General features: G+C 37.7%; 1 protein-coding gene across 9 annotated transcripts in view; it reads left to right on the top strand.

Moving 5' to 3' along the window:
* The window catches only part of patz1 (POZ/BTB and AT hook containing zinc finger 1), a 749,193-nt gene that overhangs the window by 697,886 nt on the left and 31,097 nt on the right, over nucleotides 1-20,210 (top strand). For all 9 annotated transcript variants that reach the window (XR_011356210.1, XR_011356212.1, XR_011356213.1 and 6 more), the window contains exons 2-3: nucleotides 5,047-5,110; nucleotides 5,512-5,683. Coding sequence is in view for 5 of the 9 variants with exons in the window: in XM_069933094.1 (XP_069789195.1) it covers nucleotides 5,047-5,110; nucleotides 5,512-5,683 (236 nt within the window). In the remaining 4 variants the exon portion in view is untranslated. The remainder of the gene's footprint in view (nucleotides 1-5,046; nucleotides 5,111-5,511; nucleotides 5,684-20,210) is intronic.

Genomic DNA, 20,210 nt, shown 5'->3' with positions numbered 1-20,210 from the left:
ACGCGCTTTGGCGTCCAGTCTGAACCCGGAAGTTGTTGCTCAGCGGGACAGAAAAAGAAGCGGAAAAGACGCATCGGCTAAACACTGAAACTTCAATGCAAAATGTTTCAGTGTATACTCAGTCGCTCTTGATGAGACCACAGACATCACTGACACTGCCCAGCTCGCAATCTATGTTCGTGGTGTTGATGACAATTTTGAAGTCACAGAGGAGTTGCTCACAGTAATTCCAATGCATGGCCAGACCACCACTCAGAAGATATTTTACTAGCTGTGTGATGCCATTGAGAATGCCGGTTTGCATTGGAAGAGGTTTGTTGGAATAACAACCGATGGAGCGCCATCAATGACAGGGAGGAAAAATGGACTGGTGGCACTTGTTTAAAAAAAAACTGGAAGAGGAGAGTGTGGAGGAGGCCATTGCTCTGCACTGGATTATCCATCAGCAGGCTCTTTGCAGCAAATGCCTGAAGTTTGACAATGTGATGTCTGTCGTTGTGAAATGCATCAACCAAATCAGATCAAAAAAAAAAAAATCAGATCCAGGAGCTTAAAGCTCCTGAGGAAATGAAATTTTTTTGGTCGAAATGGAGTCAGATTATTGGGATGTGCTCTACTTCACTGAAGTACGTTGGCTCAGCAGGGGAAACATATTGTAGTGGTTTTTTGAGTTGAGAGCGGAAGTGAAAGCCTTCATGGAGAAAGATGGGGTTGCTGTTCCCGTGCTAAGTGATCCCAAATGGCTCATGGACTTAGCTTTTCTTGTTGATATTACACATGAGCTTAATGTACTGAACAAGAAGTTACAAGGCCAGGGGCAACTTGTCAGTGCTGCCAATGACAACGTGAGAGCATTCTCTGCGGAACTTGTGTTATGGAAAGCCCAGCTTTCTCAGACAAACCTTTGCCATTTCCCAGCATGCAAGGCACTCATGGATTCAGGCACACCATTCAGTGGTGAGAAGTATGTGGATGTCATTTTGAAGCTACAGGAGGAATTTGATCACAGATTTGCAGACTTCAAGGTGCACAGAGCCACATTTCAAATTTTTGCGGACCCCTTCTCCATTGATGTGCAAGATGCCCCTCCTGTGCTTCAAATGGAGCTCATTGACCTGCAGTGCAACTCTGAACTCAAAACCAAGTTCAGGGGGGTGAGTGGAAAAGCAGACAAGCTTGGGCAATTTTTGAGAGAATTTCCCCCCAGCTTCCCTGAGCTTTCCCGAATGTTCAACTGGACCATGTGTCTTTTGGGAGCACATACTTGTGCGAAAAGCTCTTCTCTACCTTGAACTTCATTAAGTCCAAGTACAGGTCCAGACTTACTGACGAGCATCTTCAAGCCCTACTGAGGGTCTCAACTGCCTCCTCCCTTAAGCCAAATGTGGCTCGGCTGTGTGAGAGGAAGTGCTACCAGATCTCTAGCAGTAAGAAGTAGGCAGAAGAAGACATGTTCATAACAGTTTATGTTCAATGTTCCATTCATGTTCAGAAAGTTAAAGGTTAAAGAACAGTTAATACAGATATTTGAATCTGAATAATAATAATTACATTTCTCCAGTCAGCAACTATATGTGATTTCTTCAGTCTTCTATATCTGCTGTATTATTATTATTTTCATTTTATTTATTTATTACTGATTTTATTTTTTTTTCTTATGAATTGTTAATTTATTTATTTTTTCATCTTATTTTGTGTTTTTTAAAAAAAAATAAATAAATAAAAATAAAGACATTTGATAACCTTGGAATGTTTTTGTAAGAGCTTTTCTTGTGGAAAACCTGATGCGGCCCAGCCTCAACCAGACTCTATCTCCAGTGGCCCCCGGGTAAATTGAGTTTGAGACCCCTGCTCTACAGGAATATTCCCCTTTTGGCTCTCTCCTTCCTTCTCGTCCATCCGATACCATCTGCCCTTCCCTAACAGCTCTCTTTATTACCACTGATGTCACCTTCTCATCGGTTTCTGGCACTGGCAGCCTTTGTCTCAACTTATCAATCAGCTTCAACCTGTATGCCTCATTTCCCACCCGGCCCCGCACTTGGTTCGGCCAGGTGGAGGCCCAGTTCCAAATCAAGCAGATCTTCTTGGAGTCCACCAGGTATTTCTATGTCGTCATTTCCCTCGACCAAGAGACCGCTGCCCATGTAGACAACCTCATCCAAGCACCACTGGAGGAGGGTAAATATCTAGCCTTAGAAAAACTCCTCATAACCATCACGCAGAGGCAGGCCTCCCACACGCCAAGTCGCCAACGGTGCTGGTTCTGGGGGTGGGGTTTATATGGCGACACACAAATCTGCCGTGATGAACCGGCCCCACTTGTTACACGCGATTGGCGGGACAGTCGCAGCAGAGATGGCGACGTGTTCCCAGCTCTCTTCCGCTTCACGATGGAAGTTGGCATGTGTGCTTGCGTCAGCGTGATGCAAGCAGCAAGGGGTATGCACTGTCTGGCTGCACAGCTGAAAAGCAAGCATGCAAAGTTTAAATAAACATTCCTGCTGCAACCTCAGAGCTCACAGTCTGTGACTCCATTCTGTTCACTTGCTCGCGTCCAGCACACTACAGTTTGAGGAAAAATTTTGGAATCTATAATAAAGGATATAATGACCAAAAACTGAAGAATAATAAAGTTGACTAGAATCAACATGAATTCATTGAAGGAAAATCATATTTTACTAATTGTCTCGAATTTTTCAGATTTCAGATTTATTGTCAGAGGACATACAACCTGGACATTCCTTTTTCCTGCGGGCATGGAAGAATTACCCCTAATTGGTTGTGCAAAAAATAATCTGTGAACGTGTAAACAAATAAAAGAACTATAAACAGATAACGAATGTAAACAAACTGCAATGCAGAGAGCAAAAGAAAATCAATCAATAAAGTGCACAAGTAAGAGTCCGTAAATAAGTCTCTGATTGACTTGTCGCTGAGGGTTCTAATGATTGGGTGGGGGTGGAGGGTAGCAGCTGTTCCTGAACCTGGTGGTGCAAGTCTTGTGGCACCTATACTGATGGCAGCAGCGAGAACTGAGTGTGTGCTGGGTGGTGTGGGTCTTTGACAATTGCTGTTGACCATCAAAAGCAGCTTTCCCTAAAGATGGACTCAATTGTGGGGAAGGCTTTGCCTGTGATATTCTGGGCTGTGTCCACTACCTTTTGGAGGGCTTTATGCTTGTGAGTATTGGTGTTCCTATTCCAGACTGTGATGCAACTGGTCAGCACACTTTTCACCACACCTCTGTAGAAATTTGCAGGGCTTCAGGTGTCATACCAAACCTCCGCAAACTTCTGAGCATATGACGCATCAAAGAGAAGAGAGGAACCAATGAATATGTCTTTGAAGTTTTGGAAGGGGTTCAATGATTGGTGTAGGGATATGCAGCGCCTTTACAGCACCAACAATCAGGACTAGACCTGTGTTAGAATCCCACGCTGTCTATAAGGAGATTGTACATTCTCCCTGTGTCTGCGTGAGTTTTCTCCAAGGGGCTCCAGTTTCCTCCCAACCATCAAAAATGTACCAGGGTGTAAGTTAATGGGGTGTAAATTGGGAAGCATGGATTCATAGTACTGAATTAGCCTGTTAGAGTGCTGTATGTCTAATTTTTTTAATTTAATAAGGTCTTGGGAGGGTGCTCAACAAAATTTAAATTTATAGAATTGGGTAATAGACTAACATGAACTGAGAATTGGCCACCAGACAGAAAGGAAAAAATAAAACCAATGAATTCTTCTCTGGTTGATGATTGTGATTAGTTGATACCACGGGGATCTGTGCTTGGACCACATCTTTTTACAATCTATATCAATGGTCAAGGGGACCAAGCGTCATATTTCTGAGGAAGGAAAAAGAGTTCAAGAGAAAGGATAAGATGGGAGAATGGATGAGAATGTGGCACATGGAATATCGTATGAAAATCATCCACTTTGCACACGAAGGAAAAGTGGTGAGAGATTGTGCGGAGTTAATGTTTAAAGGGACCGAGTATGCAAGTTTTGAATTCTCTAGCCCACAGAATTGAGGGCCATTTGTTTTGTTCATTCCAAAAGATCACTAGATTTCAGAATATTATGGAAATCAAGGATTGTCCAAGAAAATAATGGTGAGGGAGATCAGCCATGATCTTAGTGAATGACAATGCAGTCTCTTAATCTAGATAATTTTGGGGGTTGGGGGGGTTGGAATTGTCAGAATGGTATATTGTGGAGTATCTTAATTCTATGTAGTTAGTCTTCCAGAAAGCATTATATTTCACTGTAAAGGGAATACTGGGAGTTGAACAAAGTCTGCAGATGCTGTGATTGAAATTTAATACAGTACACAAAAGTGCTGGAGAAACTCAGCAGGTCCTACAGCTTCATGTGGCAAAAATAAAGATACATAATCAATGTTTCTGGCCTGAGTCTCAACAAGCTGTGTATTATTTAGCATGCATTGGGTATCAGGAGTGGCATTTGTATGATTCACACATTTTAAAAATATGACGTTGTACATTTTAACTGGCATAGAACTTTTTTTTAACTCTCTTGTGCAGTCCAGAGACACACGCACTCTCAAATTTTTACTTACGCACTTGCATGTGATCATTTTATTCAATCAACATCAAGGTTAAGCAATCTTTGATTAAGGCAGATGATTAAAAATGAGCCAGAATAAAGATTGAATCAAATTATAAGGACTTTGGCTGGGAGTAAAACTGCGATTAAACCAGCATTGAAGAGTTCTGAATTCCTGATTGTCCGGCATCTGGCCCGCTCATTAGATCACTGGCTCATTTTCCAGGCAATGTACAATCAGCGAAGATTTTGGGGACAGCACTGAAGTCAAGGTTGTGGGCCAGATGTGGAACCAAAGCCTGGGTTGGGGTCTGGCGCATGAGGCATATATCTTGCATCCTTTCAACTCATCAGTTTCACAATGTATCATGTAAAATATGTGAGAAGTGCATTTGGGTATCAATAGAATTGCCAACCTATTATCCTATGTATGCGTGTGATCTTGCATTCCAATACTTAGCTGACCTCTTTTTCTTTCTAGACCGGATCATTTAAATGGCCACATCAAGCAAGTACACACTGCAGAGAGGCCCTTTAAATGTCAGGTGAGTTGGTGCTCTAACATTTTGCAAGGTATAGGAAAAAAAAATTGAATTAAATTTCATGGTCTTCCTCCAAAGCTTAGGTTATTCCTCCTGTCAATGAAATTGGTGGCTTGATTTGAACAGAGAGACCTTTGGAGAAAGCTCCCAATTGTCCCATATTCACATTTTTCTATTGGAGCTGCTGAAGAGATGTTTGATGTAGAAACCCCAACTAATTTGGAAAGATCGTTGTTTTCCCAGCTGACCATAACGCCGAGGCCGCAATCTCTTCTCTGGGTCAGTCCATGCTAGTCGGGAATTTACCAACCGAAATAAAGGAAATTGATGTCTGCTTAATTATGATGGTAGATAGTGATATTTGAGTTGTCAGAGCAGATTTCTTATTGTTGATGTTTTAACAGACCTGTGAAGCTTCCTTTGCTACCAAAGACCGACTGCGCTCTCACTTGACATGTCACGAAGAAAAAGTTCCTTGTCAGGTGTGCGGGAAATACTTGCGTGCAGCTTATATGTCTGATCATATCAAAAAGCACAATGAAGGACCAAATAACATCTGCAACATCTGTAACAAAGGTAACTTTCTGAAGATAAAGTTAAAGGCAATGAATGATTTTAAAAAGAGGAGGGGGTGGGGTCCAAGTTGCAAGGCTATTCTCCTTAATTGAAGGTTATTGTTAGAGATGCAAATTCTCCTCACCTGATGTACCTCATGGTTTGAGTGGTTTTGTATCTCTTCAACATTGAAGGATTGCAAACATCACTGAAGCTGTGCATGTTCTCAATTTTAAAACAAATAAGGGCAGAAACAATAGATGTTTTTGTGCTTGAAAGGTCATGATTAACGTTGATGTACCATAAGCCTGAGCAATTTATTAAAAAAAAATCCATGTTATGCTTCAGATTGCTCACATGCAACAGATATGTGACACTTAAGCCCAAATGTTCAGCTATGCATTTGGAGATATTTGACTGAAAAAATTAGATTGACTGAAAAACTAGAAATTCACTGAAAAGGTAGTGAAAAATTTCTCATCGAGGGAGAAGCCAATGCAATTTTTTAATCAATAATATGTTCTGAAAATCTGTGTGGCTATGGCATTAAAATGTTTAATGTACACAAGAAAAAATTGTAAACATACTACAAATCTTCCTCACTAAAGACTCAGCCTCACTCATTTCAGGATTTTTTCCTAATTATTTCTTCTTGTTGCATACTGTGCTTTGAACATTTTATCTATTTATGAGTTCAGTCAGTGAATTTTAGAAATTATATTCAGCAGTCCCAATTAACCTTGCCTTTGCTTGATGTCCACCAACAAATTTCTAATGAGGTTTAATTGAGGTAATCAGGAACAGGAAACCTAGATGATATTTTCCCCCACTATCTTTAACAATCAAAGTCAGTTGTGATACTCCTATCATTGTTCTGGATATGCTTGTCTGCTTTGAGACAGACATGGGAATGGATTCTAACACTGTTCATAGTCGGGTTAGGAAGATATTTTGTTTTTTTTATTCATGGTATTTATTGACCAAACAAAATTGTTTCTGGTATGAGTGGAAGATTTTCTTCCTTGAAGTACATAAGTGGGTTTTTATGACTGTTCAGTAGGTTCAAAGTTACTTTTACTAAAACTAACCTTAAATTCAGATTTATTTTGTTGTTTCAATTATCCATCTGCAATGGTAAAATTTGAGCTTGTGTCCAGTTAGTGGTCAAGAACTCTAGTCTAGTAACCCAACTACAATGCCATGATACATGTATCATGACATTGTAGCTGGATTATGGCAGAGTATATAAATTTATATTTGTGCTTTCAATGCTTTAGTAATTGGCTTAATTAAGGCAACAGGTTACTGTAACATTTAAATGTAATCATTCTGGCCTTTCATTGCAAAGTTTAATCAACATTTAAGGTTGATTGGGGGGGGGGGGGGGGGGGAGAGAAACATCACGTAATGACATAGGGCCAGGATGAGGAATCTGGCTCCTCCGAGAAAAAGTTTTTTTTAAACAGTGAAGAGAAAAGCTTGAAATTCATCTGAATAAATTATAAACAACCAAAGGGAAAAAAAAACAATGTTGCCAAAGAAAAAGAAGCGGAAGGAATTAGAGAGGATGGAAGAAAAACAACCAGAAGAAAGGAAAGGCCTACCTTGGAGAGGAAGCTGGGACCTGTAGTGAAGCCTGCTCTCCGATCAAAGAGGGCCTCCCGACTCGCCTCCCAGTGAGCTGCGGTGTTCCTGCAACAACAAGGACACTGAATGAATCGGGGAGGGCAGTGACTTGCATGCACAAGGAGTCGCGCATCAGCAGTCGAAAGCAACGGGAGCCTTCCCAGGCAGTCCAAGAGGCTGTCTGAGGAGGGAAAATTATTAGAGCTGGAAGGAGGAGAGGAAGAAGACGACGAACAAATCTTAAAGGAAATGTTGGAAGAAGAAAGGGTAAGAAAGAAAATTAAAGCTATCCCTCAAGTTCAAGATACACTGATTATGATTATGGAAGAATTAAAGTTAATAAGACATGATCTTAAGAGATCAGAGGCTAAAGTTAGTAAAGTATATGAAATTGTTAAAGAGATGCAGAGAAAGCATCAGGAAGTGGAAGAAAAAATTCAAAGCATTAATTTGGAAAATCACTTTCTTCAAGAGAGAGTAGATAAATTGGATTAAGGATTAAAGCAAGTGTTGGCAATGAATAAGCAATGTCTGGAAAAAGTTAATTCAATAAAAAATTTTAGTCTAAGAAATAATGTTAAGATTATTGGTCTGAAGAAGGAGAGGAAGGAGAAGATATTATTCAATTTTTACAACATTAGATCCCTCAGACTTTTGGACAAGAGTATTTTAAAGGAGATATTGAGATTGAGCGAGCCCAGAGAGCCCTTAGACCTAAACCTCAACTGGATCAAAAGTCGAGGCCTATTTTGGTCAAATTTCTTCATTATCAAGTGAGGGAAAAAATCTTGGAATTAGCAGCCAAACAGGCTAAAAAAAAAAGAAAAGCACCATTGGAATTTGGATGAACAATATCTTTTATCCTGATGTAAGCTTTATATTATTGAAGAAAAGGAAGTTTTAATCCAGTAAAAATGTACTGTGAAAGAAGGGATATACTTTTATTCCGCGTTATCCTGAAACTTTGAAAGTATTTGTTCACGGAGGTCCAAGTAGATTTTTTATGAATCCGGAACCTGCTCAAGAATATGCAGAAAGTTTGCTGGACTTGTGTCAAGAATTGACCCAAAGAGTGGACACTTGAAGCTGGAAAGTTATATTTTTGAGGTGAAAGAAATCTGGAAGTGGATTGTAATATTGCAGAGATGAGTTTAATGTACTCTGAGGAGCTGGAGATATGCTGACTGGTTCCTGCCAAACTGTGGACATTATTTTTGCAGCTTTAGTTGCAAGCCACAAAATGGAGAGTGGTAGCATTGTCAGGGGACTTTATGACAATGCTCGGGGGTGGGGGGGGGGGGCTTTATTTTCTATTTCTCTTTTTCAAGTATTGAATCAACTTCTTTTTAACGGTTTATTTTGTATTTAAGAGGTTGGTGAAGTGCCAGGGACTCGTGAAGGGGAATCATGAAAAGGGGGAAAGTGTAAGAATTTTCAATTTTTTACAATAAGTAAAGAATTAAAATTTATGTTTTAATGTAAATGGGCTTCAAAATCCTATAAAGATAAAGAGAGTTTTGACATGAAGATATTGCTTTTCTACAAGAAACACATTTAATTGAAAAAGAGCATCAAAAATTAAAAAGGGACTGGGTTGGAATGGTAGTAGCATCACATTTTAATACAAAAGCTTGAGGAGTAGCAATTTTGATAAATAAAAATCTTTAAATTAAAATATATAACACAGTTTTAGACCCATTTGGTCAGTTTGATTTAATAAATTGTCAGATTTTTTTCTGCACAGTGGACATTAATGAATATTTATGCACAAAATGTGGATGATGTTAAATTTATAAAGAAACCTTTTTAAATATGGGGGAAGCTAATGAAAATATCTTAGTGGGTGGAGATTTTAATTTTTTTGCTTTGACCCTTTATTGGATAGATCGACAAAGAGAGTGTCAAAATCTAAGGCAGAAAAAATAACTGTCGTTTATGCAAGACTTGAATTTGGTTGATATTTGGAGAAGGATATATCCCAGAGAAAGGAACTATTCATTTTATTCTAATGGACATGATTCATATTCTAGAATTGATATGTTTTTGTTATCAGCAAGACTTCAAGGGAGGGTGTGACAGGTTCAATATAAGGCAAGGCTTATATCAGATCATTTTCCTTTGTACTTTGCATTGAGAAGACAAGCATGATATGAGTTTTAGATGGAGGTTTAACAGCATGTTGTTGAAAAAGAAAGATTTTTGTCGGTTTATTAGAAATCAGATAAAGCAATTCTCGGACATTAACACTGATTCTATGGATAATAAATTTGTTCTCTGGGATGCAATGAAAATGTATATACATAGACAGATAACAGGTTTTTCTTATAAAGTTAGAAAGGAGTATATATCTCAAATTAATAATTTAGAGACAGAAATATTGAATTTAGGAAAGAATTCAAAATATTTACAAAAACAGTCATCCGAAGAAAAAAAAATTATTTTGAATAAAAAGTTACAGTATAATACAAAACAATCTAGAATGGAAAAAAAATGATCATGAGAAATAAACTGATATTATTAACTGGGGGAATGAGCACACAAAGTGTTAGCGTGGCAGTTGAAAACAGAATAAGAATCAAACATTATTATTGAAACTAGAGATGAGACAGATCACACATTTTATAAACCCCAGGATATAAATAATTATTTTAAACAATTTTATACGAAATTATATAAATCAAAATCTATGCAGGGTACAAAATTGATCGATTTTTAACTCGAGTAAATTTGCCCAAATTAAGTCTGGAAGAACAGAAAATATTAGGAATCTCTTTTACAGTTTGAGAGGTTCCAAGAGTTATAGCTTCTTTACAAAATAATAAATCCCCTAGTGAAGATGGATTTACATCAGAATTTTAGAAAGAATTTAAAGATGTACTGATTCCTGTACTTATGAAAGTTTTAATACAATTGGAAGAAACTGGAAATTTACCTGATTCTTTTAAGACAGCAATTATAACTGTAATTCCAAAAAAAGGTAAAGATCCATTAATGCCATCATCTTATAGACTGATATAGTTATTGAATGTGGATTATAAGATAGTGGCTACATTATTGGCAAATAGGCAGGAAAATATTTACCAAAACTAATTAACAAGGACCAAACAGGATTTATTAAAAAAGAAAATCGATGGATAATGTAACTAGGTTGATTAGTTTAATTCATCTAGCCCAAAAGAAAGAAAATTTAAGTGTAGCAGTGGCTTTAGATGCAGAAAAGACATTTGATAGAGTAGAATGGAACTTTTTTTTTAAGACACTTGCTAAATTTGGATTAGGACAAACATTTATAATTAGAATTAGAATTATATATTAATCCAAGAACAAAGGTAGTGACAAATGTTCTTGTGTCTGATTATATTAAATTAACAAGATCAACAAGACAAGGTTGTCCATTATCACCTGCCCTTTTTATATTAGTAATTGAACCGTTAGCTGAATTAATTAGAGCAGACTTAGATATTAAGGGTAATAAAATAGGGGCTAATGAACATATAATTAATTTATTTGCAGATGATATAATTGTTTACTTGACAGACCTGGAAAATTTGTTAGGTAAATTACATATGCAATTAGAACAATGCAGAGCAGTTTCAGGATATATTGTTAATTGGGATAAAAGTGAAATCATGCCATTGACTTTTGGTGACTATACCCAATGCAGACAAAATACAAAATTTAAATGTCCTGAATGTGGGATAAAATATTTTGGAATTAGAATTGATAATCAGTTAAAGAATCTTTTTAAAATTAATTGTGGACCATTGTTTAAGAAAATTGAAGAGGATTTTTAAAAATGGGTTGATTTACCAATTACGTTAATTGGCCGAGTAAACTGTATTAAAATGAATATTTTTCCGCGGGTGCAATATTTATTTCATTCTTTACCCATTGATGTTCCTTAAAAGTTTTATAAAGATTTAAATAAAATTCTTGTGGAAAGGCAAAATGTTGAGGATTTCTATGGAAAAATTAATTTGGAGATTTGAATCGGGAGGTCTCCAACTTCCATAAAGCAGCCCAACTACGATTTTTTTTTGAAGAAGAAAAAGTGGCCTGGGTTAATATAAAAGTTAATAAAATGGGTGAAAAAGAATCCAAAGAATATCTATATAGATGAAATGAGGCATTATTAACTGGAGAAACAGGCACACCAATATTAAGGCATTAATGTGGCATAAGGTAAGCATGTTGATGGGAGTTGAGGGGTATGGATTAGTGAGGATGTCACTGGTGCAAAATAAATTGATCCAATTTACATTGTATAGTAGAAATTTTATTAACTGGTCAAAAAAAGGAATAAAATTTATTAACGACTGTTATCAAGGCAGGTATTTAGTGGCCTTTGACCAATTGAAAGCTAAATATGAAATACAAAATAATACAGTATTCAGATATTATCAATGAAAGGTTTATCTACTTGAAAAATTAACTACATCTTATTTACTGTTAGAAGATGATGAAATAGAAACAATATCAAATCCAAATACAAAAAAGTTCATATCATTTAAGTATTTATTATTTTTAAGGGGAGTAAAGAAAAAAGATTTTCCTAAATCTAAACAAAAGTAGGAAAGGGACCTGGGTATAGATATAAATGATAAAAACTGGATACAAATATGTTAGTATGGAAAAAAAAACAAATGTTAGATATAGAATGGTGCAATACAACATCATACATCAATTATATATTATGCCACAAAAGCTTAATAGATTGAAGTCAGATATTTCGGATAAGTGTTTTCATTGTAAACAGGACACAGGCACCTTTTTTACATTCTACACGGACATGCCCCAAATTGAATTATTTTTGGACTAATTTAATAGATTTTCTTCAACAGGTAATAGGTGTTAAACTCCTGAGAAACCCTATGTTTCTTTTGGGGGATATATCAAGGATTAGACCAGATTTAAAATTGAATTGGTTTCAAAAAGAACTTTTAAAGATTGCGTTGGCAGTTGCCAGGAAATATATAGCCATTTCATGGAAATTGGATATAGATTAGGTATTAGATGGAAGGCATGGTGAAATGCAAAGTTGTATACTTTTGAAAAAGATTACATAAAATTTAAAGAACAAATATGAAAATTTGGTTTCCATATATGCAAAAGATTGGTGTTATAATTTTATAAGTAATTACATTATGTCAATTAGTAGAATTTGGTGCGAGCTTTGTCATTCCTCAGCCTCAGCTTAATGTATCTCATTTTATTACTTTATTAGATGTTGTTAATGGAGAAGGGTTCAGAGAGCTCATTGCTGTATCTGACCCGACCTTGTTGGTTTTCGTGCAGTTGGATCACCATGTTGAGGAACTTTGGGGGGCATGTTACCGCGTGGGTTATAGCTAGTGGTCCTGCTTGAAGCAATACCACACTCCAGAAGGTACTGTTGCAGCTCTGCGCTCATGAATGAGGACCCCCTATCACTGTGGATAGAATTGGGGTACCCGAAAATGGCGAAGATACTGTGAAGGGCCTGTATCACTGAGGTGGCAGTGGTATCTGGGCAGGGCACAGCGAATGGGAAGCGGGAGTACTCGTCGATGGCCATAAGGATGTAGTTATTACGGTTGGTCGACAGTAGGGGCTCCTTAAAGTCTACGCTAAGACGCTCAAAGGGGCGAGTGGCTTTGATAACGTGGGAGTTCCCTGGACAGAAGAATGGCTTGCATTCAGCGCACACCGAACAGCCTCGGGTAATGGAGCGAATCTCCTTGACTGTGTAGGATAGGTTGCGCTCCTTCACAAAGTGGGCAAGCCTAGTGACCCCTGGATGACAGAGCGCCTCATGGAGTTTCTGTAGTCTGTCCATCTGTACGCTGGCATACGACCCCTGGAGAGCGCGTCAGCCAGGTAGGTCATAGTTAAAGGTGGAGAGTTCAATTCTCCATCTGGTGATTTTTGTCGTTTTTTATCTTACCTCGCTGGGTGTTGCTGAACATGAAGGAGACCGCGCGTTGATCAGTCAACAGTGTAAAGCGCCTCCCAGCGAGGTAATGTCTCCAACAACGCACCGCTTCAACTACGGCCTGGGCCTCCTTCTCGACCGAGGAGTGTCTACTCTCTGGACCTTGGAGGGTTCTGGAGAAGAAGGCTACAGGCCGACTGGCCTGGTTCAAGGTGGCTGCCAGGGTGAAGTCAGATGCATCGCTCTCGACTTGAAATGGGACAGACTCATCGATCGCGTGCAGCGTTGCAGCGGCGATGTCGGATTTGATTCGATCGAAAGCCGCTCTGGCTTCGGTCGAGAGGGGAAAGGATGTGGTCTTGATAAGAGGGCGCGCCTTGTCGGCGTAGTGTGGAACCCATTGGGCGTAATATGAGAAAAAGCCCAGGCAGCGTTTGAGCGCTTTCTGGGAAGGGGGGGGGGGTAAGTCCATTAGGGAATGCATGCGGTCAGGATCTGGCATCACTACCCCGTTCTCCATCACGCAACCTAGAATCGCGAGTCGTGTGGTCCGGAAGACACACTTGTCAAAATTGTAGGTCAGGTTCAGCCAACCGGCAGTTTGAAGAAATTTGTCTAGGTTGACGTCGTGGCCCTGCACGTCGTGGCCGCAGATGGTGACATTGTCCAGATACGGGAAGGTAGCGGTTAGCCCGTTCTGGTCCACCATCCGGTCCATTTCCCGCTGGAAGACCATGACACCATTCGTGACCCCGAATGGTACCCTGAGAAATTGATACAGCCGCCCATTTGCTTCGAAGGCCGTGAATGGTCGGTCCTCACAGCGGATCGGGAGCTGGTGGTAGGCCGAACGTAGGTCAATGGTGGAGAATATGCGGTATTGGGCGATCTGGTTCACCACATCCGTGATGCGTGACAGGGGGTACGCATCCAGGAGCGTGAAGCGGTTAATGGTCTGGCTATAGTCGACCACCATCCGTAGCTTTTCACAGCCACCACCTGGGCTCTCCAGGGACTTGAACTGGGTCCGATGATGCCCTCATCCAGCAATCTAAGCACCTCACTCCTAATGCCTCAAACCGTGCATCTTGGCGCCTCACAGTTCGGCGGGCAGCAACCTCCTTTGAAGAAGACCGCAGAGCCCACCTCACTGACAAAAGACAAAGGAGGAAAAACCCAACACCCAACCCCAACCAACCAATTTTCCCTTGTAACTGTGTCTGCCTGTCCCGCATCGGACTTGTCAGCCACAAAAGAGCCTGCAGCTGACGTGGACATTACCCCTCCATAAATCTTTGTCCACGAAGCCAAGCCAAAGAAAGAAGAAGATGTTGTATGTGTGTTTTTATTTATTTATGTGTGTATGTTTAGATTTTGATCAAATGTTATGTATTACATAGTAGTGTTTTATTTCACTATATACTTTATATTTAAAAGATATAATGATAGTTGTAAATGTTGGAATAGTTGGGTCATAATTTATCCTTAAAGTAACGTCCAGTATTGTTTCAAAATTAGTGTTTTTTTCTTTCTCTGTTCTTTTCCTTTTTCTGCTTTCTTTGGGGGGTTTTCTGTGTGGGAGGGAATGGGTGGGGGGTAGAGAAAATGATTTTTTAATAAAAAGCATGTATTGATTTTGATATGAATAATTTTTGGTTTTGAATGTAATTTTGTTACATGTTAATAAAATAAAATTTGAAAAGAAAACATTTAAGAAGCAAAGAAGGGGCTCTCATGTGAAATATTGAGAAATTGAGGCTTGATTGATGAAGAAGATCTAATGTGATTTAAAATCTCCAGTATCTGTTCTCAAAGATCGTATAGTTATTAAAAAATTGTTTTTGTAGCAAATTGGATCATGTAGATGCATAACAATAATTTTAGTCTAAATCTCTTTGCTCCTATTCTGTTTGTTTCAGTTTTGTTCAGCGTAGAATAATTTTTGCCATTGCTGGACACGGGTACTTCTTATTGTTTTATCTCTGATGTATCATGTAATTAAGTAAGAGTGCAACATAAGATATTGTTCAATAAAACTTGAAGTTATGGGGTTGAAATAGTTAATAGAAAACACATTAAGAATACCGAAAAACATAATTTTTAGGTAAGCAGGCTGTAAGTAGATAGCTGCACAAAAGTGGTGGAGGAATTCAATGGCCCAAGTAGCATCCATGGAAAGCAATAGGTAGCCGACGTTTGGACCTGAGCCATTCTTCGAATGGTGCATGACCTGCCAAGTTCCTCCACCACTGTTGTGTATTGCACTAGTTTCTCAGCATCGTCAGACTTCTTGTTTACCTGTAACTAGAGCTCCATTTGGAATGTATTTCAGTACTTTTGATGAAAGGATCAATTATGTATCATATCTAAGTTTGCTAATAACACAAAGCTCAGTGGCAGTCTTGAGTTGTGAAGAAAATGTAGAAAACTTCAAGAAGATACAAAGTCTTAAGGGAATGAACAAGGACATGTCAGATGAAACATAAATTGGAAAAATGTAAAATTGTCCACTTTGGTCATAAAATTGAAAAGGAGTGTTTTATAAACTGAGATGTTGAAAAGTGTTCTTGTGCACTGAGACTTGCTTATTGTATATGAATCACTGAAAGTTCCAACAGAAGTTGAGAGTTGATCTCATTGAAACATAAAATACAATAGGCCTTGACAGGCTGGGTCAAAACCAATACCCTGCAGTTGCTGGAAACTGAAATAAAAACAGAAACACTGATGGTCCAGCAATATGTTCAGAGATGAATGAGAACTGTGGAATGAGGAAAGGAAACTGTTGAAATGGAAAAAGAGGAATTGCTAGAAATTGGAAAGAAGAGATTTTTAGAAATATATTTGGAGAAAGAAAAGCTGAGTTCATGTTATAAGGTAATTTGATGTAGGGCTCATATCACTCTTTGTTGGAGTGTCAAGAATAGTCTCAAAATAAGGCTTCACATTCAGGACTGAGATGAGAAGAAATTTCTCCTAAGTGAGGACTAAGTCTTTGGCATTTTATATCCATGAGAGAGGCACGATCACTGCATATTTTCAATTGTAAGATGAATAGATATTTGGATACAAGGAAATCGGTGGATAGAGTTTAATGGAAGAATATGCTGTTGAAATTGGGATCTCACCTGGTATCACAATCCAGTTATCCCAGGAACCAGTTTTCTGAACTTTCACTCCACTCCCCTGGCAAATAAAGTCTCCTTTAGAAAATGAGGTCAGAATGTTGTGCTCTATGCAAGATGTGGTAAGATGACCTTCATTGAGAAATAGTTCCCAAAGTACAGGAAAAATCCATGTTTTACAGTGCCTTGTCATTAGCTCTTTATTGTGACTGTTCGTAGAACTTTGTAACCACTTCTCTTTGATGCTTTTTTGAAAATATCATTGAGAATTGGGTGTTCAGATTCCGACACTCAAATATACAAGTGTAATCTGCAAACTGAAGTTCAATGACTGCAGTTGAAGTGACTTTCTGGACTAAAATTGATGTGGGTTGAATACAAAAGAAGTATGTTACTTCAATTTCAGTGAAAGGCTTTTTGGAGATATGGTACAGTATTGCAGCAAGGTCATTTGAGAAAAATATTGAGGCAATAACTCAGGTCAGCTTTGACTAATTTGCTTTGAGATTGGATCGCAACTTGCATACAATCATGTAGGAAACACAAGATGGTGACTATTTTGAGGGCAAACAAATTCAAAAAGAACATTTCACAGCTTTTGCGAAGTTAAAATAGGGCATATTCAATGATTGATTCTGCTTCCTTCATTTCTCCTAAACATCATGTCCAGCCCAAAATGTATTTTTACCTTTGCTATATACTGGATCTATTATTTCCTCCTCGATTTTGATTGGTACATTTTTATTTCTTAATATGGCTACAGCTCTGGCTTTTGAATTATATGACGCTGCCGCTACGTGCCCAACCCAGTCTCTCCTTAATTTATTATGTTCCACTTCAGTTAGATGCATTTCCTGCACAAATGCTATGTTTATTTTTTCTTTTTACAGGAAATTTAATAGCCTCTTTCATTTAATTTGGTTATGTATTCCATTAATATTTATAGTCATATAGTTCAACATGGCCATCTCATATTCTGTTTACACCTCATTTCCAATTCCTCAGCACCACCTTCCCCCTTTATCTCATTTTCATTTCTCAGTTTTCCCTTTTTGAACTCAATGTATGACAACACTTTTAAAACATAAAATACTTCAACAACTCCCACATCTAAAATTCCCTTAACCCAAATGTCCCCCACCCCATCTCTGAGTTGCCCCATGTCCCTTGCTGGGCAACCACACTCCCCTCTCCATTTGGATTGTGAACCCACTCGCAAGCATCAACTGATTTTGCAGTGACTGTTATTCTCTCCCACCCAACCCCCTCCAGAAAAGACTTTTATCTTCACATATAACAAAGCTCGCCCTCTTTTTTCTCCCCCCTTCTTCCTTTCTTCCCTTTTCTTTCCCTTCTTTAGTTCTTACTTGTACATTATTTTTACAGCTTTATATGTAGTTTGCTGTCATTCTTCATTCTTGTTACATCTCTTCATCTCTCTTTCTGTCCTGCAGGCGTTCTGCAAATTCTCGTGCTTTCTCCGGATCCGAGAACAGTCTGTTTTGCTCCCCTGGGATAAATATTTTAAGCACAGCTGGATATCTTAACATCAATTTATAGCCTTTTTTCCATAGGATCGATTTTGCTGTGTTAAACTCCTTCCTCTTCTTTAGGAGTTCAAAACTTATGTCTGGGTAAAAAAATATTTTTTGACCCTTGTATTCCAATGGTTTTTTGTCTTCTCTAATTTTATTCCTTGCCCTCTCCAGTTTATTTTCTCTTGTCGTGTAACTCAGAAATGTTACTAAAATAGATCTTGGTTTTTGTTGTGGCTGTGGTTTTGGGGCTAGTGTTCTGTGTACCCTTCCTGTATTTCTGGCATTCCCAGGACCTTTGGGATCCATTCTTTTATTAATTCTTTCATATTTGTGCCGCCTTCACCTTCCTTTAGGCCCACTATCTTTACCTTGTTTCGCCTATTATAGTTTTCCATTATATCCATCTTCTGAGCTAACAACTCTTGTGACTCTTTAACTTTTTTGTCACTGTCTTCCAATTTTCTTCTTAAGTCATTCACTTCCATTTCTATAGCCATTTCTCGTTCTTCCACATTTCCTAATCTTTTCCCTATTTCTGTCATGACCAGCTCTATTCTACTCACTTTTTCTTCTTTACTTTTCATTTCACTAAATTCTATTGTCAACTATTCTTTTAATGCTCTCATTTGTTCTTTTTTTAAAACTTTATTTATTCATTCAAAAAACAAATAATATATGACATATACGGCAATTAAACATGAACATGAACATTTTTTATATATATTAAAAAAAGAAAAGAAAAAATCCCCCCCCCCCCCACTTCAGCCCACTCTCCTAAGGACAGCCATAAATAAAGAGAGAATATTTAAAAAAAAGTTAAATATACATATTAAAATCTAATCAATATAAATTGAAATGTAAATATTCCAAGTATAACAGCCACTTATTAATTTTAAAAATTATAATTATCATGCGAAACATACGTAATTTTTTCCATTATTAAACAATACTTCATCTCATTATGTCATCTATTAATATCAATTATATTTGTATCTTTCCAAGTACTAGCAATACATTTTTTCGCTACGGATAAAGCTAAATGTACAAAAGCAAGCTGAAACTTATCTAATCCCAAGCCTTTCAGAGGTTACAAACTACCCAATAAAAATACTGTTGGATCTAAAACTATTTTAATCTTATACAGATACTCTAAAAATGATTGAATTTTCTTACAAAAACAAATATCTAACCAATCCTCTTCAGAAAAAGTAAAATCAATATCCGCTTCCCATTTAACTTTAGATCTATCCCAACCCTTTTTATCCATACCATCCTGTAATATTTGATACATAAATGAAATATAACCCTTCTCTGGTACCTTCATAAGAGAAGTCTCAAATTTAGTCATTTTAGGTAAAATCATATCTCTACCAAACATACATTTTACCAAAGATCGAATTTGATAATAAAGAAATAAAGAATTCTTATCAATACCAAAATCTTCCCTCCTCTAATTAAAAGATAAAAACTTAACCTCTTTAAAACAATTTCCCAAATTTTTCACACCTTTAAATCTCCAATGCAATAAACTTTGATTATGTATTGAAAAAGAAATAAGTTGATTATTATACAACGGAGTCAAAGCCAATAATTTACCCCTCGAACCTATCATTTTATTTTTCTTTATCCATAACTTCATTAAATGTTTAAAAGCAATATCAACTTTTATTCTCGAACATTAAAAATTTCCGTTTCCAGAACCACCAGACTTTTCTTTAGGAGATAATGGTGGGCTACGTCTTTGTCCTCTTATATCTTGCAATGAGTCAGCAAAAATCATTGCTTCACAATCAGTTTCAAAAAACAAATTGATAGTCTCCGTAAAAGACCTTCAACACTGCAGGGTAATGAAAAGTAGACTTATAACCTTTACGCCACAAGACTTCTTTAACTGGATTAAATCGACGTTGACATTGAATGACATCTTGACTCAGATCAGGATTTAAAAAAAGACTACTATTCTGAATCAATAATGGGGTTTGTCGTTGTCTCACATTTTGTACTGCAAGTCGAAGTATTACTTCTCTATCCAAATAACTCAGACATCGAATTATTATCGGTCTCGGGGGTATTCTTCTTAAAGCTCTCTGGGCTCTTTCCAGTGCCAATTCCCCAGAGAAAAATTCTTGCCCTAATATTTGCGGAATCCAGTCTTTAAAAAAACAAAGAGGATCTTGTCCTTCTATACCTTCTGGCAAACCAACAATTTTCACATTATTCCTTCTGCTTTGATTTTCCAAATAATCTATTTTTCTTTCTAGCTCCTTCTCGTGAACTCCTAATTCTATGACTGATTTTTCCACCTTCAGCACTTTTTCTGTGTTAGAAGTCACTTGTTGTTTACAGTC

This window comes from Narcine bancroftii, chromosome 4 (assembly GCF_036971445.1).
Source record: "Narcine bancroftii isolate sNarBan1 chromosome 4, sNarBan1.hap1, whole genome shotgun sequence".
Lineage (NCBI taxonomy): Eukaryota > Metazoa > Chordata > Chondrichthyes > Torpediniformes > Narcinidae > Narcine > Narcine bancroftii.
Note: the sequence above shows the minus strand (reverse complement) of the source record. Positions and strands in the feature narration are given on the sequence as shown.